Source organism: Peromyscus californicus, unplaced genomic scaffold, assembly GCF_007827085.1.
Source record: "Peromyscus californicus insignis strain IS unplaced genomic scaffold, ASM782708v3 Scaffold_3__1_contigs__length_106647218, whole genome shotgun sequence".
NCBI lineage: Eukaryota > Metazoa > Chordata > Mammalia > Rodentia > Cricetidae > Peromyscus > Peromyscus californicus.
Genome location: NW_026294551.1, coordinates 62,020,032 through 62,042,856, shown reverse-complemented (window position 1 = coordinate 62,042,856; position 22,825 = coordinate 62,020,032). Strand labels below are relative to the sequence as shown.

General features: G+C 49.2%; 2 protein-coding genes across 4 annotated transcripts in view; one reads left to right on the top strand and one right to left on the bottom strand.

The window, feature by feature from the left end:
• The window catches only part of Tnfrsf13b (TNF receptor superfamily member 13B), a 125,327-nt gene extending 109,608 nt beyond the window's left edge, over positions 1–15,719 (top strand). The window contains exons 2-6 of one of the 2 annotated variants that reach the window (XR_008222320.1): positions 215–341; positions 2,306–2,551; positions 8,214–8,393; positions 8,808–9,810; positions 10,279–15,719. Coding sequence is in view for 1 of the 2 variants with exons in the window: in XM_052757270.1 (XP_052613230.1) it covers positions 215–341; positions 2,306–2,551; positions 8,214–8,393; positions 8,808–9,031 (777 nt within the window). In the remaining variant the exon portion in view is untranslated. Of the gene's footprint in view, positions 1–214; positions 342–2,305; positions 2,552–8,213; positions 8,394–8,807; positions 10,243–10,278 lie in introns of those variants that run through there. The other variant, XM_052757270.1, reaches the window with a different exon arrangement.
• Usp22 (ubiquitin specific peptidase 22) overlaps positions 14,901–22,825 on the bottom strand; it is a 27,909-nt gene continuing 19,984 nt past the window's right edge. For both annotated transcript variants that reach the window (XM_052757265.1, XM_052757266.1), the window contains 5 exons: positions 21,950–22,076; positions 20,516–20,607; positions 18,881–18,943; positions 18,325–18,474; positions 14,901–17,670 (listed from right to left, as the gene is read on the bottom strand). In XM_052757265.1, coding sequence (XP_052613225.1) covers positions 17,628–17,670; positions 18,325–18,474; positions 18,881–18,943; positions 20,516–20,607; positions 21,950–22,076 — 475 coding nt within the window. In that variant the 3' untranslated portion in view covers positions 14,901–17,627. The remainder of the gene's footprint in view (positions 17,671–18,324; positions 18,475–18,880; positions 18,944–20,515; positions 20,608–21,949; positions 22,077–22,825) is intronic.

Sequence of the window (22,825 nt, the reverse complement as noted above, 5' to 3'; positions counted from 1 at the left end):
ATCAGGGAGGGACCCTCAGAGAAACCAGTTTACAAACGGGAAACAGGATAAAAAAGTGAGGAACCCACCCCGGATCGCAGCTGAGGTTGGAAGCCGATTTTGTCTGGCTGTTCTCTGCCTGCTGAGACAGAGACTGTCTCAGAATGTGGCAGGAGAGGCCGCCTGGTTCTGTTTGGCCATCTGCTCTCCTAATGCTCCATCTCTCCTTCCACAGGACTGGTGGCTAGGGGTGACTATGGCATCCTGCCCCAAAGAGCAGCACTGGGACGCCTTGACCAAAACCTGTGTCTCCTGTGTCTCCTGCAGCCAGAGGAGCCAGCGCACCTGTACAGACTTTTGCAGTGAGTTCTGGAGTCTGAGCACGGGGGCCAACCGAGCCATTCCTTTGCCTGCCCCAGAACCTCTCTGGTCCATTTGCAGCCAGGTGGAGGCGCAGGGATGGAGGAATGATATGTCACATGTTCTCTTTCTCCTCAGCCTTTCAGCTATTTGTACATGGCCATTCTTTTCTGCCTCGTGCCCTTGGAAATTGCCTACTCCCCTGCCTGGAATGTATTTCTCTAATCTTTGCTTCATTTCACTCAGCCTTCAGTGCCTCTTATCGATATCCTGGAGGATTTCTCTGACTACATGAGGAAGGAATTAGTCCTTCATCTCTATCTCTTCCTTAAAAAATGTTTTTAAGTTTATTCTTTGGTAATTTAAGACATAAATACATCCTCTCTCTCTCTCTCTCTCTCTCTCTCTCTCTCTCTCTCTCTCCCCCTTTTTGACTGGTCTTACTATGTGACTCAGGCTAGTCTTGAACTTGAGATCCTCCTGCCTCAGCTTCCTTTGTGTTGGGATTACAGGCATGTACCACCTCCCCATTTCTACTATTGCTTTGCTTTGAAATATTTTACTATGGAAATCATCAAACACATAAACATGGGATAGGAGAGCACAGCACACCCACATGCACATCTTCAGAAATTGTTAAAACTTGGCCTTTTCATTTATAATCCCGTTTTTTTCACTCATGTGTTTTTCAAACATTTACTGATTATCTCTCAGTTTTAAAACTTAGTTTGTGTGTGTGTGTGTGTGTGTGTGTGTGTGTGTGTGTGTGTGTGTGTGTGTGAAGATACTTTTGGTAGTCAGTTCTCTCCTTTCACCGTGTGGGTCCTAGGGATCAAACTAGGTAAACTAGGTAGTCAGTCTTGGTGGCAAACACCTATCCCGTTGAGCCATCTGGTCTACCCTTGTATAGTTTAAAGACATTTAAGACTCCTTTAGTCTTAAAGCGGGAAAGCTCATGGCTTCAGGGGGTCTCAATCCATGTCACTTGGCTCTCTATTTCTGGGCATGTGCTGGAGGTAGCTTAGTGGGAAATAAGTGGGTAGTGCCCCCCTTCCCAGATGCACTTCCTCCAAGTAGGCATATGTCCTGCCTTTCCGGCTGTGAAGCTGTGGATGGATTCACTCTCCTGGGAGATTAGCTTCCCATGATCTCTTCACCAGAGGGGCCCCTGGGGTCATCGCTACCTGTGTAGGTTGCTGTGGTTCCCACGTGTTACCAAATATATCACCACGGACTTTCCCAGCTCCCTCCCCAACTCTCCAAGGAGGGTTCTGGCATTTTCTCTTCTATTCCTTCCACTAACTTGAAGTGCATTTCTCCTTCAGGAGATTTGAAAATTCAAATAAACAATTTATATGACAATATAATCACCTAGATATTAATTTTAAGATATGTAGAGGGGGCTGGAGAGATGGCTCAGCAGTTAAGAGCACTTGCTAATTTGCAGAGGACTCAGTCTGATCCTGGCACCCACACCATGGCTCACAACCATTCCGAGGAGTCTCATACTCTCTTCTGAACTCCACAGGCACCAGGCACACATTCGCTGCACATACATACATGCAGGCAAAGCACTCATGCACTTAAAAGAAATCTAAAAAATTTAAATATATGTAGAAACCCACCATGTTTGGAAACTAAGAAGTATGAAGAATTTATGGGTCAAAGAAGAAACAACAATAACAACAACAAACAGAAGCTGTAGCCGCAAGTTTGGGGCTCTTGTTACAAGAAACATCTGGAAACAGGAAGACACGTATAAATATAGATACAAATATCAGAATGTGAATCTTACAGCTAGAGAGCACCCAGAGGGCACAACTGTCCTGGACTTGCTGTTTTCACATTGAACTATGTAGGGTTGGTTTGTTTTTGTTTCTTTACTTCGACAGAGTTTATTGTCAGACCCCAAGCGCCTAACAGCCTGTAACAAACACCCAGTAGCATTTTTCTTTCTGTCTCACAGAGTTCCTCGGTTGCCGCAGAGAGCAAGGCAAGTACTATGACCACCTCTTGGGGGTCTGTGTCAGCTGTGACTCCACCTGCACACAGCACCCCCAGCAATGTGCACAATTCTGTGAGAAAAAGGCCAGAAGCCAGGTGAACTTCCAGTCCGAGCTCAGGAGACCACAGGCCAGGGAGGTGGAAGCCAGGCCAGGCAACTCAGGAAGGCACCAGGGATCTGAGCTGGGAGGCTTGCAGGCAGTCCCAGGTAAGTGACTAGAGGTCAATGCCTATGGTATCTGAGGATCAGGATGGGTAGGAGACCAGGAAGCTGGCTGAAATAACAAGTGTCTTTGATTCAAGAGGCCCAGACTCTAGGCAAATAGCCAGAAGCCCGGGAGGTTACTCCAGGGTAGAAAAATTATTGAGACAAAAATTTCAGAAGTCTATGGGTCACTTTAATACACATGCATGGTGTATACTGCTCAAATCTGATGCTTCAAACATGAAACCAAATCTTTGTAGCGAAATTATTCCAAATCTGTCTAAGTTTTCCCTTGATACTGTGCAGTGCTGGCACTAGACCCTGATCCTCCTGGTGCTAGTCAAGTGGCCAGCTGCTGAGCCATGCACACATTCCTCTAGCTTCTGAGACACCCAATGCATTGGCATGGTCTACCCAGCCTCCCAGGGTTGTCCCTTTTTACATAGCCTCTCTGAGCGTCTCATTCTATGGGAGCAAACAGGGCCCAGCCCAGAACAGAGTTGAAGAGAATGATTCCACAGTGCCTGGTGGAGGTGGCAATTTTTTTTGGTAAATGAAAGAATTAAATAATGAGAGGGAAATGAAAGAATAAAAACTCAGGTCAACCGTGATGGTGAAAGTTAACATTTATTGGTCTGAGAGGTGGTAGCCCAAGACGACATCTGAACCTGCAGAGGAATGCAGATTACATGGTGTGTGTGTGTGGGGGGGGGTGATATTCTAAGGGTACAGAAGGAAGAGGGAAGGGTCTTGCCGGGGCCAGAATGAGGAAGTGAGCTGCTCTTCTACACGAACTGTTTCTTGGAAGGGCAGGATGGAAGATCGGTCAGTTGCTTTCCTCTGACCCTCCAGGGGATTAGCTGCTTTCTGAGAATCCCATGGTGGCAGATTTCCTGGGAACTTGGGCTTGTTTTAGGGTGTCGGTTTTGCGTGAGGGGCAAGGGGTGAAATTTCCTTTAATCCCAGATCCTATACATATAAGGGATGGGGGTGCTGTTTTCTGTCTGTCTACTTTCTGATGGGGGGAGCATCACCTCGGGGTTCTCACGTCTAGAGTGACTCTAGAGGGGGTGTTGTCCTCATCTCGTGTGGGGGACCAGGGGAAGGCAGTGATACAGTCTAGGAGAAACTGGAGAAAGTGTTGAAAAGATGGTAAACTGTAAGTGTGAGGCTGTTAAGGAGGAAGGGAGTGAGAGGGGAGGAGCCAGGATGGGCAGGAACCAGGAGTCCATCCAGAGGAGGCTTGTTGCTGAGTTTTCTGTGCTGGGTCTGGAACCAGTTTTGATCTGTTGGCGTAGAAGGAGCATTGTTCCCGGAGGAGGGCCTGGTGTGTGTGGAGCTGATCTGGAATTGTAGGCTGTCTGAGACAGGGAGGCTGACTGATGTAAAGAAACCCCTGTTCCTGCTCTTCTCCTTTATTGTCCTGGGAGAATGCCCAGAGTGGCGAGAAGAGGGCCAAGTTGGACGGCCTGCTTTGCTCTTACTGAGGCAGGTGTTATTGATGTAGGGATTAGGGTTCCGTGGGGGACGAGGGAAATGGTGGAAACCGATGGGTAAGTATAGGTACCTGTCCAGCTACTGGGCAAGCACACATATGAGACACTTGCCCGGCAACCCCCAAAGAGCTGCGCTTTATAGGAAAGACAGGGAATGGTGTCCCAGTGCTTGTCTGGTGTACGATGATTCCCTCTGCAGGGTGCTTTAGGGAGGAGTGTCCCAGGGACGCGGCAGTGAAAGGCTGCAAGCTGACTGGGGAAGACAGGTCTATTTCAATGAATTAATTAGTTCATTTTGAGCTGGAAAAAGGTCGAGGGAACATTGGGGGTTCTAGGAGCCCACAGGCCGTGGCAGGGCTAGGTTTGAATGGGGATGGGTGATTACAGATTGGAAAGGATGTTCCTAGAATGGGGAAGGCAGGTCTTCCTCCCTGTCCCCAGCAGTATTTGGAACCGGAAGAGAATTCAGACAGATGGAAAACCGTGGACAGTGCCAGGGGGGCCATCGGTAAGGCCGTGGTTCAGATAGTCCTGTGAGCAAAGGTGGTGATGGTGAGGATGGTGATGGTGAGGATAGTGATGGTGATGGTGGTGATGGTGGTGAGGATGGTGATGTGGTGATGGTGAGGATGGTGATGGTGATGGTGGTGAGGATGGTGATGTGGTGATGGTGAGGATGGTGATGGTGGTGATGGTGGTAATGGTGAGGATGGTGGTGGTGGTGATGGTGGTGATGGTGAGGATGGTGATGGTGGTGATGGTGGTGGTGGTGATGGTGATGGTGATGGTGGTGATGGTGGAGAGAGTGAGGATGGTGATGGTGGTGATGGTGGTGATGGTGATGGTGGAGATGGTGGTGATGGTGATGGTGATGGTGGAGATGGTGGTGATGGTGAGGATGGTGATGGTGGAGATGGTGAGGATGCACTGGTGAGGCTGGAGGAAACTAGCAGGAGTGGACGCAGGGTAGTGGGGTCTGCCAACACGTACAGGGGCCTGTGATGCTGGCTTATTTCTGACTGGTGAGACGCCCTGAGCAGATGTTGGGGAGGAGCGAGTTTCCCAAGGTCTTGATGAGGATGAGCGGCCGACCCATTTAGGAAGTCCCTCCTTACTGTTTCAAGGGTCCTCCCGGGAGCTTTCTGGGTGAGTGAAGGCCTGGGTGTGAGGCAAGCTGTCTGGGAGTGGGGCAGGGAATGCTTGATTAGCAGTTCGAGACCAATGAGACACCCGAAAGTGGGACAGAGGGGGAACCCTCTACAGAACAGAGGGGGACTTGGGAGCCCAGATCCAGTTTCTCCTCAAGAGCCAGGCTTTGATTTTTAAGTCTCGGGAGGGTCTTCTCCTCCTAATTCAGGGTTGGTCAGCTTTGTTTCTTGTTGGTTTTTTTGTTGTTGTTTGTTTTGTTGGGGCAGTGTTCTTCTATGTAGTCCCGGCTGTCCTAGAACTTGCTGTGTAGACAGGCACACCTCAAACTCGCAGAGATCCACCTGCCTCCACTTCCCAAGTGCTGGGATTGAAGGTGTATGCCACCAGCAAGGGTTGGTTGGGACAGATTTGAACAAGGACAGGGTAGCTGACTGGCTCATAACTGTGGCCTCCCAATCCGGCTTTGAATTCATATCATAGGGCCAGTCCATCAGCAGGGTCCCCACTGAGAAACACCAGTAGGTCTTTGTTTAAGCTGCCGGTCTTTTGCCTCAGCTCAGGTAAGAAAGAAGCTGGCTGTCTTGGAAGGTCGCCATTTTTACTACCTCGGCATGGCCCCTCTCCCTGTCTGTCTGCCTACCAGAGTCTGTCTAACTAGTTCCTCATCCTCCCTTCTCAGACATCACCCTAACTGCTTAAGGGCTTGGAGGCACAGACTGCTCTAACTGCTTATGGGCTGGCAAAGGGCTGATGTAGAATGGGCAGCATTTAGAGCCCCCCCAGAGGAGGGTCCATCTGAGGGACCCTAACACTTCACAGACAAAGGCAAAGCTCCGGAACATTAGACAGTCGAGTGATGACAGTGTGCATCGTTGGTGTGAGCTATGTGAGCAACAGAGCATCTGCAACACACAAAAAGGGAGACTGTTCGCTTATTACAATTCTCACTGGGAGTGCAATGAAAATGGTTGGGCAGTTTTGCCCTCACGAGAGGAAGTGGACAGGCCAAAGAACACGTGACAGGCTCTGTCACGAGGGTCAGTGAGACTGATGATTTGTTACCATCGTCCACTAGGTGGTGTATCTACATGGAGGAGACTGTGTTTAAGTTCAGAGGTCAGCCATTGGGTCTCCTCTATTGCAACCTCGTGAGGAATGTTAAGAGGTAAAGTTAATGAGGAAAATATAACAAATGTTTTGTTTAGTAATCATACAGCCAGGTGAGCTGTGTACAAAACCCTACAGAAAGAACAGCTGTTTGTTACAACAGACTCCAGTTTGTCTAAGGAGTGAATGCTGGAAACTGAGAGAGCTCAAAGTCAGCATCGAATCGACAACTTAAGAGAGAAATAGAATGCCATCAGCTCTTTTTTTTTTTTTTTTTTAAATAGGGTTGTCCAGTAATGTCTCATGGACACTACATGGGTATCCTGAATAATTTCCCCAAACCTGTCAGTGTGAGGTACAAAATGTCCAGAACAGGCCTGTCAGTGCATAGAGATGGAATGCAGATGAATGTCACTGGGGGCCAGGTGAGAGGAAATGGGCAGGGACCATTAATGGGACAGGACGTTTTCATTGGAGATAGAAATAGTCTCAAATTAGGGGGTGGAGATGGTTGTGCAACTTCATGAATGTGCTTAAAAAAAGAAACATTCAGAATTCACTAAGTGGTGAATGTGATGATTTACAAATTACATCCGGTTTTTAAAACAAGACATTGACCCCCCTTTGCCTTTGACCCCCTTAATCAGGGAACAGGAGAATTAAGGAAAGTCCAGTACAAAAGCACCTGGCACCCAGAGCAGGCTGAGCTATTATAGCGACATTACGCTTTCTCAGTGAGAAAACACTTCAAGCACTTAGGAGATTAATGAAGGAAAAACTTTTGAATGATAGTGTGTGACTAATTCTGGCCAATGCACAAAAGGGAATCGGCCCTGAACAGAAATCCCCCTCGGTTTATATAGGCTCAAGGCCCCAAGTTACCCTTCGAGCAATTATACATTGTCCTGCAGAGACAGATTTCCAAGGTTTGGGTGTTTGAACAGATGGGGAGATTTGCAGTGTAAAGTAGTGTCATAGTTATCCCAGACAGACCAGCCCTGCTTTCCCCAGGCAGCTGTTAACTTGGGGTCCTCATCCTGATTAGAGGCTCGGGGATGAATTAGCATTGCCAGCCAGGGCTGTCCTCTAAACTGCCTGGCAGACCAGTGCTCATTGTTAAACATCTACTTTTGTTCAATTTAATGTTTTCTGAGCAAGTTTATTGATAAATCCTATATAAAGTAAGTTTATTACTTCCACTTCCTCTTTCAAGGGAGTGGTCCCCCCACTTCACTAGCACAGAGTCTGCCCTAGTCCCCGAATTGCAGGACCTAGGGATCATTTGGAAAGAACAGTGTCAGGAGCAGAGAGCTGTGGCCTGGGACAGGGCCTTAGTCCCTCAGCCAAAGCCTGAGGTTCAAGTCTTGAGCTGTTAAGTGTCCGATGCCCCCCCACCCTGGAGCCCTTCTGCTTCACACCTGGGCCCAGACTCCTTAGCCATCTCCCTGGTCCTGATTTCAAGTCCAAGCTCACCCTGCTGTTAGGAGGGGTCACCCTTCTTGGACTGCCGTTCTTACATATAAGCATGCATGCATCTGTCCCTGGGTCTGCCTATCTCCAAAGCATGTGGAGAGAACAGAACAGGCCAGCTCCAGGGAGGTCCAGCTTTAAGGTCTTGGAAAAAATGTGCCATCAGTTTGGGGTGGAAGGGGCCAGTTCCCTCAGAAAGCATAGCAGTGACATCTTGGGGCCAGGAAAGGAATCTCATGTCTTCAACACAGACGGAGGTCTGGGGATGGCCATGTGGATTGTTTGGGACTAATGAGGTAAAAAGAAAGCCCATGGTAGGGTGGGCACTTAGTTTTCGAATGGGGGAGGGTATGGGTAGCTACAGGCCTGAACATAACACCTTTGTGAGAAGGGAAAACTGGGTGGGTGCCCCCCTTGAACTCATGTTCTTTTTTGTCTTGAAGCATCCACAGGACTGAGGCTGAGCAGCGACCAGCTGGCCCTCGTCTATTGCACACTGGGGCTCTGCCTCTGCGCTATCTTCTGCTGTTTCCTGGTGGCCTTGGCCTGCTTCCTCCGGCGCAGAGAGCGGCTTCCGAGCCAGTGTTCAGGCCCATGTGGGCCACAGGCAAAGTCTCCCCACCGTAAGTGCGGAAAGCCAGGCCTCTTTCCCTGACAAGTACCAGCAGTCTCCCCTTCCCTATCCACCACTACCCCTACTTCCGGGCGGATAGGTTCTGAGCCCACTGGAGTGGCCTGGGCATCCTGAAGCATCTCAGAGAAATCAGGTTCAAACGGCAGGATCAGAAGAAAGGGTTGGGTGTCAGGTTGCTAGCTTCGGCTTTGGCAGGAGATCCAGAAAGAGGGAGGGGCGTGTCAAACCCAGGGCGGGAGCTAGATGATTTCGGGGTTCAGGGAGAAGTGAACCTAGCCTTGACAGCCTGCTCAGGGGCACACAGGACGAAGAGTCCTGGGGTGGCTGTAGAAGCGCTGGGTTCTGGGACCAAGCAGTGTGGCGCGGCCCTCGGTGCCTACAGCACCCTCTTCTGTCCCCTCAGGCCCCGCGATGGAGGCTCGCAGTGAGGTGGCCTTGCCACCCCAGCCTGTCGAGACGTGTAGCTTCTGCTTCCCGGAGCGCAGCTCACCCACACAGGAGAGTACGCGCACGCTCGGGATTCTCGGCTTAGCGGGCACAGCAGCCCCGCAGCCTTGTGTGCGCGCATCGGTTGGCGGCCTGGGCGTCGTGCGCGTGCCCTTCGGGGACGCTGGTCCGGGAGCCTGACAGCCAGTGAAGGAGACAATGAAGAAGATGGAGTGCGAGAGGAGGGGAGGAATGAAGAAGAGACTAGGGGAAGAAGACACAGCCCGGAAGAGAGACAGCCCGGCTGCACCCACCGCAAGGAAGCAACCACCTGCAGCGCCCACATCCCCAGCACCACCTGCGCCACTGTGTCCCATACTTTAGGCAGAGCAGTCAACCTGTGCGCTCCTCTTTAGTGGAGGAAGATGGAGAATGGCCGGCACCTGGAGCATTGTTCTCATAGCTGTTACAAATAAGGGTTCTTCCCTAGGGCCTTAGACAGATAGCTGAGTGCAGTTTGCATGTGTTTGTGAATTAAGTAATTTGCATGTGTATGTGCAGATGCTGGGTTGTGTCGTGTGCATATGTACATGAATTGTATGTCTGTATAAGTCACGTGTATATGTATGTGTGTTCACAAGTGTGTGTGGCTGATGTGATGTAGCCAGGAAGGTTGAGGGCCTCCAGGGGAAGGCCAACCATCTAAAAGAATGATGAGTGTTCCCTGAACCTCACCATGAGTATGTTCAATTGCACTCATTTTAATGAGCACTTATGCTTATCCTTCTAGTTGCATTTAAACCTCCAGGTGCATGAAAATATCCTCAGAAGCGTTTTCCCAGCAAGGTGAAGTGTGAAATTTCATCCTTCCTAACCTGGTACTTGGCAGACCTACCTACCCCAAAGGCTATCCATAGCCAGCAGGCTGCACAGGAATGAGGCTGCCATTCACAGGCTCTTCCTGAGGCTGCACATGCAAGGTCTGTCTTTGGCTTCTTACCCCTGTGTCACTCTAAACTTTATTCTCATACTCTCTTTCTCCCCTCTCCCTCTCCCTCTCTCTCTGTCCCTCCCTCCCTCCCTCCGTCCCTCCCTCGGCTCATTCTGCCTTTTAGATTTCATGTTGTGATCCACCTAATGATTTCATTTTGACTTCTCTGTAAAAGCTGAGCATTGGCATCTGCTGTCTCTGAGCATGTCTTTAAAAAATATCTAGGGGTTGGGGACTTAGCTCAGTGGTAGAGCGCTTGCCTAGCAAGCACAAGGCCCTGGTCCTCAGCTCCGGAAAAAAAAAAAAATCTAGATTCTGTAAATGTGAGAAAACCTGGTGTTAGTCTTTCTTAATTGTATTTTCCTTAATATGATTTCTCATTGCAACCATTTTCTTGAAGATGATAAAATTTTATTCTTCATTCACAGCCTCTTCATTTCTTGATTTTCTTACCTAGGTTTTCGGGCCAGCCTCCCTTAGCCTCTTTGATGATATTTCTTCCCACCACGGATCAGTGTTCCTGTAAAGGACCAGGTTGGCCAGCCAGGGGGTGTGCACTGTGGCTGCACTGTAGGGTAAAAAGGGCCAGTGAAAGCATACCCTGGCCCTGAGACCAGAGCTGAGGAATTACACCCTACCCCTAACCAATTCAGGACTTGAAATTCAACGAATCCCTGAGCACAAAACCTAACCAAACCCTGAGCATAAAAACCAACCAACCCTTGAGCACGAAATCCAACCAATCTCTGAACTTGTCCCCAAGCTCAGGACTTGAGATTCTTCCAATCCCCACCCTGAAAATCTTCACCCTGGAAAGCCCTGCCCCTAAGAAACTCTATACAAACCCTGAACCTGTTCAGTTTGCTGCCGCTTTTTCCCACCCTGGCAGAGGCAGCCACTCTCCTGGATTCCTCCCTCCCAATAAATCTCCAGTGAGGTTTGTTGTTCGGTGTGACTTCGTGGTATTTGCGGGCTCCCAACTCCAGGAGCGCTGAGCAGAGCTGTAACAACCTCCAACTGCTGGGGCAGAGCTGTTTCATTTGCATTAGGGAAACCTTCCCTGCAGCAAGGACTGTGACGCTCTGCTGGGGAAATTGGTCCCTGCGGGAACAGAGCTGTAACACTTTTGTTGGGATACCTTTCCCTTCAGAGCTGTATTTCTTGGCTTCCAAATGCCGGGATACCTTTCTACCAGAGCTGTAGCGCTCACACAGCAACTGTTCATCTCCCCCTGGCTCTACATATCTTTCTTTGTCGTCTTTTTCCCCCAGTGGTCTGAATGTGATGTTCAGGGGTTCCTTGTTTTGGTTAACTTGTTTTATTTATTCTGCTTTGGGTTCTTTTAAGATTTGTTTGTTTGATGTTTCTCTTTCTCTCCTGAATCTTCAAGCTCTGAGGCCCCGTTGTCTTTGTGGTTCACTCTGGATCATTCCCACTACACCTCAAGTTTTCTGTTTCTTTCTTCACCTGCTGAGTCTCCTCTTCAAGGCGTCTAGGGCAGACACTTGGTCTCTGACCATAGCTGCCTCTGTTTCCTCCAGACTCTTCCCGATAGCCTCCATCTCTCTGCTGCAATCCCCACCTACTCGCACACGCTGTCCACTGCCTGCTTCTGTCCATGTGTCTGTCTCGACAGTGGGCTTTTCATTTGCTCTGTGGTATTGTGCCACTTTTGACTGAATGCCAGACATGTGCAGAAGACTGGAGAAGTACCTTCATTTCTGCCGATCCATTAGCGATCATAATCTAGTTATGAATTGAGGCGGGATTGGGTTGTCACCTTGCTTACTCTCGGGGTCCCACTGGCTTCACATTCCCTTAGTGCTGCTGGCCTCTTGACAGCAACTGAGTTCAGTGTGTTCCTGTCCTACCTCAGCTTTACGCTTTTCTCCTGGGGCTCTGCCACGTGGAGGGTCGTGTTTCTGGCTCTCCTTAAGTTTCAGGTGACGATTGTCGTCATCGGAATGAGATGCTGCTCTCTCAGGCTTAGGCAGTCCAGATACTCTCAGACCCAGGACAGAGAAAGCTTCACTAACACCTCAACACCTCTCCCTCAACAGAGGTAGCCCTTTCATGCCTTGGGATAGTCTCTGCCACTCAGCCACAGCAGAGGATACATCCTTTCCCCTCCCTCCAACCCCAGTGGCTCTTGGCCTGTGCGCTAAGGCCAACCAGCTTTGCTGCCTTTTACCCAGCAGCTCCTGGAGTCTGGTGAGCTTCATGCATTTTCTGTCACAGTGGCTGAGGGCCTCTCTGGTCTCTGTGCCGAGCATGTAACAGGTGGTATATGGAGAACCTGTGGTGGGTGTGAGTTCTCTTTGTGTTGAGGTGTGTTTGGATGAGGTTGCACCCTCCCCATAAGGCTTTAGTGACCAGAGAGGCATTATGGGGATGGAAATGTGGTCTGACTGGTGTGCAGAGGGACCTTTTGGAGGTGGTGTCATTTAGGTGATGCCAGAGTAGAGCCTAGTGACTGAACCCTGGTGGCTTTCTAAGAGGGATCAGAAGAGATATGTGCTCCACTTCTGGTGACACACTGTCCATGCTGCCTTGGGGCTCTGGGACATCTTTTCTTTTGGCAGCCCTGTTAGTGGTACCATTGCCAGCTGCGAATGGGTCTGTGCACCTTGTTTGCAGTTCCCACTCAGCTGACCCACACACAACCATGCCCTTGGACTTTCTAGCCTCTGGAACCATGAGGAAGTAAACCCGTATTCCTTTTAAGTTTCCCACAGAGAGGGAATTATAGCAAGTGAGATACACTGACACTTTCCTGGCTCCAGACCATCGAATCTGCCCATGGCTTACTGCACTTCCATCAGAAGCAGGCTTTGGAGATGAGACTTTCTAGCCATCCCAGCACCTGCCTTATTTTACAGATGAGGGACAGTAAGTCACATAGGACCTGTTGCTAGCTAACACAGGACACACTGCCAGGGCCACTGGAGTCCTGGCTGTGGTCTGGGCTCCTGATAAATGTTTTCCTGTCATCAACTGCTTCCTGTGGGAGACAAAACTGGAGAGGGCATTATGTGGGGCTTTAATCAACCTTGGCCTTCACATTTATTGTACAAGGAACATGGTGGAGCAGTGAGTTAACATTTCAGGTGGGTAGAAAAAGCAGCTTGCTCCCTGGTTGGCAGGGGAACATGTGAACTCAGAGGGAGCAGGGCCCTTCCTGTAGACTGGTCTAGGCTGGTGCTTCAGGCTTAATATAGTTAAAATGGACCCCGACATCTTCCTGTTTCATGATCTTTTATGCCTGGACTAACTCAAGGACCTGGAATTCAGGGATTGAAAACATGTTCCCTTGCTGCAGGGGGGCTGCCTGTTTAAGCTCAGAGCAGAGCCTCCCAGGAACTGCCTTTAGTGAATGAAAGCCTCCTTTCTGAGGACATCCTTCACCCAGAGCTGGGCCAAGGCAGGGTATGCAGTCCCAGCTCTGTGATTCATGAACCTGCAGAGCATCCTGTTCCAGAGCCCAAGAAGCTGGGTGTAGTCTGCCTACTGCCTGGGACTCCATGTATTCTGAGCACTCAGCCCTAAGGTCACCACCTGTAGCAGCCATCCACTATCTCAGACAGTCTCAAGATAGGAGCTCTTGTCCATCCAGAAGATGGGAGCTGCTCAAGCAGGTGGTGTCTTTTCCACATTAACACTGCTCTCCATGAGTGACCAGATGCCTAAGGAAGGAAAATCTGTTTCCAGATGGGTCTCCACCATGAGACGCTGCTGGAAATGAGTGGCATCAGCCCCACCCCTCCCACTGTTTTGTCTGGTGGAATCTGTGACTGGAGTTCTCAGGATTGGATGCATTGGGATTCCAAAGTCAATCAAACAGCACTCTGTGCTGGAAGCTGCACCTTCACACACCACCACTCTGCCAACTCTGCACCAGCCTGGCAGAGAACAGTGGCAATGGCTTCTGCTCCCATCACCTCACCTGCTAGCTGGACTTTGGGAGAGCTGATAAATGGAAGTGATGGGATGTCTGAGGCAGGCTTCATATTAGAACTAGAAACCATCATGTAATGCTGGTGCCTCACAAGCCAGTGCAGCACTGGATTGAGAACTGAGGGATTATGAAACCTGCTCAACATTAGGTTTAGAAACGAACTCAGATTCTTCTCATTTCTCTCGTCCCAGAAAATCTGAGTGTTTTGTTTAAACGGGCTTTAAAAATTTAATTTTTTTTGTGGCTTTCACACCACACATCTCAATCTCATTCATCTCCCCGTCCCTTTGTATCCGCCCTTTAAATGGGCTTTACAAATATATTTTTATGTCCATGGGTGTTTTTGCCTGCATGTATGTCTGTGTGAGGGTGTCAGAAGCCCTAGAATTGGAGTCACAGACAGTTGTGAGCTACCATATGGATGCTGGAATTGAACCAGGTCCTCTGGAAGAGCAGCCAGTACTCTTAACTGCTGAACCACCTCTCCAGCACCCCTCCTTTTTTGGGGGACAGTGCTGAGGACTGAGCCTACACTGTTATGCACACTAATGCACTTATCCTACCTCTCAGCTTTAACCACACCACTTCTGAGTGTTAATCTGAAAGTCTTAGACTCTGAGAGTGGAAAAAGTTTCCGCCTGTGGTACCTAGCAGTTGTCCCATTTAATCTAATGAGATTGTCACACAGTGAGGTCAAGGACCAATTTCAGATCTCACTGGCTTCTGAGACAAGGGTCTGATCCAACCACGTGAGCTCTGACCAGCTGAGGCTGGGAGTGGGGAAAGAGGTATCAGCATCTGCTATGTATCTCTGCTTGGGCATGCAGCCACGGGCTTGCCCAGAGGAATGTTCCCACCTCACTGATCCTGCTGCCCACAGAAGACAGCAGTGTTTGTTTTTGTGTACTGAGCCAGGGTCTTGCTGTGTAACCCTGGCTTACCTGGAACTTACTATGCAGACCAGATCTGTCTGCCTCTGCCTCTCAAGAGCAGGGACTAGTGTGGCCTCCATGCCTGGCAGAAAGGAGGGTGGAGTGCATGACATCTCCACCCACAGACAGCCCATGGCTAACCCTCTCTACCACCTTGTTGCTGCCTGTGTTAGCAATGGGGTCAGCAGTCAGTTTCAGAATAAAATGCAGCTTTATTAGGATATAGGAAAGACTAAAAGCCACCAGGGAGACAGTCAAGCCCCTCAAAATGACAGGGGAGAAAGTGACATAAATGTCTTGGTAATAAAACTTCTAACTACAGTACAATCATTGAATTTTTTCCCCTCACAAAAGGATTTCAAAGCTATAATAAATGAAACAAGCCACTTGTCAAAAAGAACAGTAATTTTACACAAGGAAAAGCATACATACCAAGCCAAACACAACAGCACTCAGGTTCACATGGTGTAGGGCGCTCAGGCCAGTGCCCAGCTTGAGGGGGGCTCCTGGGATGAAGAGAGGAACTGCAGATCCCATTCTACCTCCTGTATTGAAGACATCTGAAGAGGGCTGGTCTGGCCTCCTGTGAGGCTGGTACCAGTGGTATATGGGAAGAGGTCTGCTCACTGCTCTAGACTGGGGCTGGGCAATACAGCCCTGTGGTGAGACACACTTCTTGCCCATCTGAGCACCTACACTGGATGGTCCTTGGGTGGGAAATCCTTTTCCTGCCTTGCTATCCAAAGGCAGAACTGAAAGACCTTCCCAAGCCCACTGCTCAAATCTGCCACTCCTCAGTCATCCACACATGCCTGTCTATCTGAGACAGATAGACAGGACGCAGAGGTAGGGCCAGATAGATGTGTGACAGCCAGAGATGGATGGCCTCCTTGCCGCGGGCACAGAGTGAAGTGCTTAGAATGTTACGTCCATGGTAAAGAAAAGGAATGCATTTGGATAGAAAAGGTTAAAGTCAGGCTGACAGAAAACAGGTGTTGTCCTCCTCCGTGCCCCCAATTCAGGGAGAGACGGGCCGTGTGCTGTGGGGACAGAGGAAGCAGGCCTGGCCAGCATACCTGCTCATTTCCCCTGTTTCTGGATGCCCCAAACCAGAGTGTCAAGGAGACAGATCTTCAGGAGGAGTTTTAGGCTCTGGTTCCTCTAGGCCAACTGCAGAGAACTCTTTCCTAAGGGTATTCACAAACAGAAGAATATGATTCCCCAAGGGCATCTCTACAGCTGAGTCCACAAACATGGGTCCATGCCTGAGAACCTGGGCTCACCCACATTTCTCAAAAAGGGCTTCTTCTAAAACATGCTTCAAGTCTGTTCTCTACTCTAAACGCAGAAACAGGAACACAACAGCAGAGAACATGGCAAGTGAGCACACTGTACAGGAGGGTTTAGCTGTCCTTGCCTTCTGAAGGTGATTTCACACTGACTGAACAGCACCACTTAGCTCTGCCACAGCTACCCCATCCCATCACAACGGGCTAAGGAGCCGGTCTGGAACCTGCCCTGCTTTTTCATAGCCTGTCAGTGAAGAAAAGTCTTCTTATCTTCAATTAGTTAAACAAATTCTGCCTACATGATAACTATGTAATTCAAATTCAGGGTGTGTAAATCAAGGACAATCAGAATACAGTTGTACTTGCTATGCACGAATGATGCACACGATACCTGCTGTAGAGCTACAGCTCACAGCCTGGCTTAGGAAATACTTGCCGGTCCTGAAACTCCTGGGGTAATGTGCCCATAGGCTCCTGGACAAGCACCACTGAAAAGGCAGTGGTGTAAAGAGAAAACACTGAGACCCTAGACTTCAATTTCTAGAAATAGACAACCTAAGCCTTGTCCAAAGACACATGCAAAATATCTTACAAGAAACTTCATGACTGACCCTGTGAGCAGAACTGGTCACCAAGCCTTTTTATTCTGGCTATAACTGAAACTATAGCAAACACAGAGCAGAGGCAAGCGGAGGACACAGTGCAATGCAGTCTCCAACCTGGACCACTCAGCTGCAAACCTCACACAGCCACTAAACCACCTGGGCAGGCAAAAGGACCAAAGACCAAGAAGGGACATGGGAAGATTGGATCAATGGAGCCACGAAGGCATAATCCATCTACTGCAAAGATCCACTGCCTGGCCACTAGCCGTGTGAGAAGGCAGAGCACAGGGCAAGCAAACGGCACTGATCAAAAAGCAAGACACTCTGCTCTCAAAGGAAAGAGGATCACCTAGATTTCCATATAAACTCGGTAATCATTCACTTTACTACTATCACATTTATGGAATTCACTATTGTGGAAAAAGAGCAAGGGGTAGAGATAAGAAGATGCCTATTTCTAGAAAACAAAGGGAATCTCTGGGCTGATGTTTCCACATGCAGCTGATGCTAAGTTATCTGCAGGACAGATGTTTCTAGCCTGTGGGTGGCCTCAACCTAGGCCCAGGGCTATTTTACAACCTTAGAAAGAACAGGCACACTCCCTGCCCTTAATGCCACAGAACACAGAAGGCTGCTGCAAGCCAAGCACTCTGCCCTCTGGCATCAACTCTGCCCACTCTACAGCTTTAACGGGCTCATTTTCAATGATGCAGGTGCTTTGTAAACCCGTGTGGGAGGACAGGGTGAAGCACTAGGCAGAGGCTGGTCTGCACTGAGGACATCCACCCTCAGCACACCACAAGGTTGAGAAGAGATGGCCCTTCAGCTCCTGTCCACCAAGGGCACGCTCCACTCAATCTTATAGCTCATGCCCACCCTGACATCTCCTTGTGCGGAGGGGCCACGTGTGAGGCACGTCTGCACAGGAGGGATACCATGGTGTTCTGATGTGGGGAGACCAGGGATCATGTCGGAAAGCTTGCCAACTTGTTCTTTTTGTTTTTCCTGTCCAGCAGGGCAGGAGGCTACTCGTATTCCAGGAACTGTTTGTGGTAGAAGAGTAGGTACCTGAGGAGGTAAAGGGAAAAGTGGGCTTAGTCTTAACTTCCAAAATAGCTATGCCAGTCAAGACTGATCCACAAGTCTGACTTTTTGATGGTATGATACTGTAGTACCTCAAGTCTTCAGGAAAGGGACACTTCCGGCCTCCCATCACCCAACTAGACTCGGTGACCTCCCATAGTCATGACTTTTCCATGTCTCCTTCAACCCAAACCCTGCCCAGTAAGCAGCACACTCTTTCTCCATGAGCTCTCTCCAGGGGACTCCCAGAGCCCAGAGCCCCACATCCACATCTGCATCTGTGGCAGGTGGTCTGTCTTGACCCTGGGGCTGGGAATTCTAAGGGTGGACGACACACGGGTAACAAAAGCAGTAGAAGCTGATCCAGAACCGCTGCACAGCATGGAGAGGACAAATGCTAACTGCAATGTTCTTTGATCTAGAGGAGGCACAGACAACAACTATGTTCAGCAACACTCCCACCCTGTAATCACGACCTAAAGGTGACATCTGATCCAAGGAGCCACTGTCCCTTCAGCAACAAACTAAATTAAGGTGAATATCCCTTGTGGCAGATGCAGCCTCACCTGTGGCTCTGGTCAGACAGGAGAGATGGACAAGCACTATTACAGATCCTCTAACCCCACCCCCTAGACATACCCTTCGCTGTCCAACACATCCTTGATGCTGGCCTTGGTGATGATGGCATCATCACACTTGAACCACTGGTCTTTGTGCTGCCGTATGAAGCTGGTGTAGTGGCCACTTTCCAAGGTCCCTTGATGGTTAACAACAGCAAACAGGGAGTACCTGGTGTGGAAGGAGAGAGCATCTGATCTACGGTCTGTTGAATTGGCCTAAAGCAGAGCTTGCTGGCTGCAGAGTTGGGAGAGCCAGGTCTGCACCACTCAGCTCTGGCCCAGCAAAGATAACTCCTGGAACTGCACTGCACAGAAGAGGTGGCAGCAGTGACGATCCACAGTGGCAGTAACTGCCTTACTTGTGCCATCCGCCTGTGCTATCAACAGCAAGAGGAATGGGACCGAAGGAGCAAGCTCATTAGGTCGAGCTCCTAGGTAGATCCTCACACCAGAGGTTTCTAGAGTGGGGTTGCCACCAGGAGGGAGACTGTTCAGAGACTGGAAGGAGGGAAGGACAGGTTAGCTGTCTGAGAAGGCCCACTCACCCAGCCCCCAGGCCCTGTAACCCCACATACTTGTTGTCATTGTTGAGACTGTCCAGGGGCTGTTGGTACTGCCCATTCATCCTGCTCTCTTTGCTGTAAGGCAGTAATAAAACTGAATTACTAACTTACCGGAGAGACAGGCTCCAATGACAGCATGTACTGATGCCAAGCAGTATACTTCATTTATGCCAGTTTTCCTGAGCAGACTGCCTCACATACTGGTAAGAAATCTAGCTTGGGCTGGAGATCTCTGGCCTAATGCTTCTGTGGCAGCACCCCCTCCCCCCAGTAGATACCGAAGCCACTTTCTGAGCCAGGGGCTTCTGATATTGGCTTCGTGAGGTTTTGCTTGTAACACACCAAATAAAAAACTCTTTCCAAAGGCTGTAAGTCAGCCCCATACAACATTCTTAAAGAGCACAAGGACACCGTGAAGTATCTCACTAGCAGCAGGTCGGGTAGGACGGGAGGAGGGGCTGTGCAGGAAATGCCAGGTTTCAAACTAATTTGGTTTATTTACTTACAGCCAAAGTTAGCAGAAGACAGCAAGCCCTGTGAGGCCTTAGTATCAGCAACAATGTCACCCCATCCCTGGACACGTTAATACTTCATTTTCTAAAGAACAAATTCTCACGGTCTCTGATATTATTTTAGTCAGTGACCTGTGGACCCAGGAACACAGCCACAAGGAAGGGCATCTAGACTAATAATAGGAAGCTGCTCAAGACAGTACAGTGGGCTGAGATGTGGCTTCTGAAAATGTACTGTCTGTATCTCGACCCTCAAAACTGCGAATGTGAGCCATTTAGAAAACCTGTGCAGACAGGATGAGGGATGCTGAAATGAGGCCTTTTAGACAGGCTCTACCCCTAACCACCAGTATCTAGAAAGCAGGGGCCAACAGATGAGTCACAGACTCAGGAAGGGCCTTGGGCTCAGGGCAGTGACCTACAGAAGAGGACCCAGAACCTCCAGGAGCTGGATGAGACCAGGGAACCCTGTCAGGATCCTTCTCACCAAGTTTCATATTTCTGGTTTCTATTACTGTGAGAATAAATTTCCATTGTTTTAAGCTACCACATTTATACATGCTGGCCACAGACAGCAAACACATTAGCAACCACTGTAGTTTTTTGAGTGTTAAATCTTTTTTTTTGGTTTTTCGAGACAGGGTTTCTCTGTGTAGCTTTGCGCCTTTCCTGGAACTCACTTGGTAGTCCAGGCTGGCCTCGAACTCACAGAGATCCGCCTGACTCTGCCTCCCGAGTGCTGGGATTAAAGGCGTGCGCCACCACCGCCCGGCTTGAGTGTTAAATCTTATGTGGTCTATAGTACACAGGATTTGACCTCAAGGAAGAGAATCTACTGTTGCAATACAACCCTATTTATCTGTATTTCAAAATCTGTCTCATCATCCAAAAATGTTACATGGTCTGCCTGTGACTTTATCTTGATGAGTTGCCAAGTTTGAAAGCTGATAAATAATCAATGAAGGAGTCACAGCACAGACAGGCACCTAAGGTGAGACTAGGTAAGTACTGAGGTTGGGAACATGAGGTCTATACAGCTGTAATACAGCTTGTCTAAAATCTGGCACTGGGCGATCACCCACGAGATAACTTGCCTCCCCACCTGAACACATACAGGGGCACCAAACCTTTGTACCTGGAGGCCATGAAGGGCGTCATGTCCAGCTCCAGGGGAAATGACACGTATGTGGTGATCTTCCGCCGCAGTTTGGCTGAGTGTTCAAATCGCTGCAGAGATGAAGGGAGAGCGGGAACACACGAGCAGATTAAGCAACAGTTGGGCTACCCAGCCTGGAGTCCCCCGGCAGAAGGTCCTTGAAGAGCTTCTACTTTACTCACTGATTTTCCTCCAACAGTTCTGCTCAGGCAGACACAGAACTCAGGACCCTCCTAACTCACCCTCCCGAACGCTGGGATTACAGTTGTGTACTACCAAGCTCAGACTGATCTTTTACATTTTTTTTTTTTTAGATTTTTTTTTTTTTTTTTTTTGGTTTTTCGAGACAGGGTTTCTCTGTGTAGCTTTGCGCCTTTCCTGGGACTCACTTGGTAGCCCAGGCTGGCCTCGAACTCACAGAGATCTGCCTGGCTCTGCCTCCCGAGTGCTGGGATTAAAGGCGTGCGCCACCACCGCCCGGCTTTTTTAGGTTTTTTGAGACAGGGTTTCTCTGTGTAGCTTTGTGCCTTTCCTGGATCTCGCTCTGTAGACCAGGCTGGCCTCAAACTTATAGAAATCCGCCTGCCTCTGCCTCCCGAGTGCTGGGATTAAAGGCGTGTGCCACCACCGCCCGGCTGATCTTTTACATTTTAAAAGGTATAAAATAAAGAATAGGAAACACAGATCATACGTAACCCTTAAGACTCAAATACTAGTTAGTACTGGCTGCTCTACCAGAGGACCTCAGCTTGATTCCCAGCAACCACATGGCAGCTCACAGCAGTCTGTAACTCCAGTCCTAGAGGATCCAACACACTCTTCTGGTTTCTGTGGGTTCTGGGGTGGAACTCAGAACCTTGTGCATTTTAGGCAAGAGCTCTCTCCCACTGACTCACACCCCCTAGCCTGGGTCGTTATTTTGAAGTGAAACAAAGATAAAAGAGGAGCTGAAGATGGCTCAGCAGTAATGAGCTTGAACCTGAGTTCAAATCCCCACACCTACATAAAATGCCAGCAGTGGAAACACGCACCTGTAGCCTCAGCGCTGTGGGAGGCACAGACAGGAGAGCCACTGGGCTTGCCAATCTCAAGCCTAACTCCAGGTTCAGTGAGAAACCCTGTCTCCATGAAGTAAGGTTGGTATGATAGAGCAGGACATCTGATGTCTCCTCTGGCCTACATTCGCAGAGACGGCAGTAGTAAAATCTAATCCCACCTCCCACAGCAGCTCCTTGCTGTCTTCACAAGGAGGTGCACGCTGTCAGCTAGAGACAGAAGCACAGGAGGCAGCTCTACTTCCTGCCTGTTGGGACTGGTGCACTCTGAGGGGCTCTAACCTGAGCTGGTGAGCTTGAGGCTGTGCTTCAGGCTAATGCTGGGCTGCCCCTGTGGCTGGTTTTCTGGGAAACTCACTTTGAGATGGAAGCAGGCCACAATGGGCAGCTTCTTCATGGTGAGCTGCTTTGTGGACTCTTGGTAGCTATGGCAACCACTACACTTGATCTTGGCACTGCTTCCTAAGTGCTCCGGTCTGGTAAATCTACAAGGCATTAAAAAAAACCAAAAACCATGTTTTCATTAAAAACAAACAAACATGTTTTTATTTAACAACAACAAAAATAAAGTGGAAAGGTAAGAACAAGGGAGAAAAAGGAACAGGTTATTTTACCACCCAAAGTACACATCAACAGTTTAAGGTATGTTTCACAACACACAGAGGAACTGTATCTTCCCCTGCTTCTCTGACGCTTACTCTTTCTTTCTATCCATCCATCCATCCATCCATCCATCCATCCATCCATCCATCCATCTCCTACCTACATACATATTTTAGTGGAAGGTCTGGGGAAATGGTGGCAATTTTCTCATTATACATTTCAGTAACTCAACCTGTCTCATAACAATGAATGGTGCGTACAGCCACACAAAGTTACAAATGGTGACAGCAGCGGTTCAGAAGACCCACAGTGCACAAATGGCTCAATAAACAAATGGTGTCATCACCCATGGGCCACCAGTCAGCAGTGGAATCACATGATCTACCCCATACACAATTCTCAGGGCTGCCAGAGATCAAGACGAAGTGGAAGAGCCACCCCACAGGTGACGTGCTGTGAGATTTCACTCAAACCTCCCTGAGAATCTAGAGGAAGCCAGAACTGAACCGCTTAGGTGAGGACCTGACAGGGTGGTGGGTGGGACAAACTATGATGCTCCTGCCTACACCAGCTTCAGCAACCTGCTGTGACATACACATCCACCCCTCTGTGCTGTGGGGTCTCATGATGG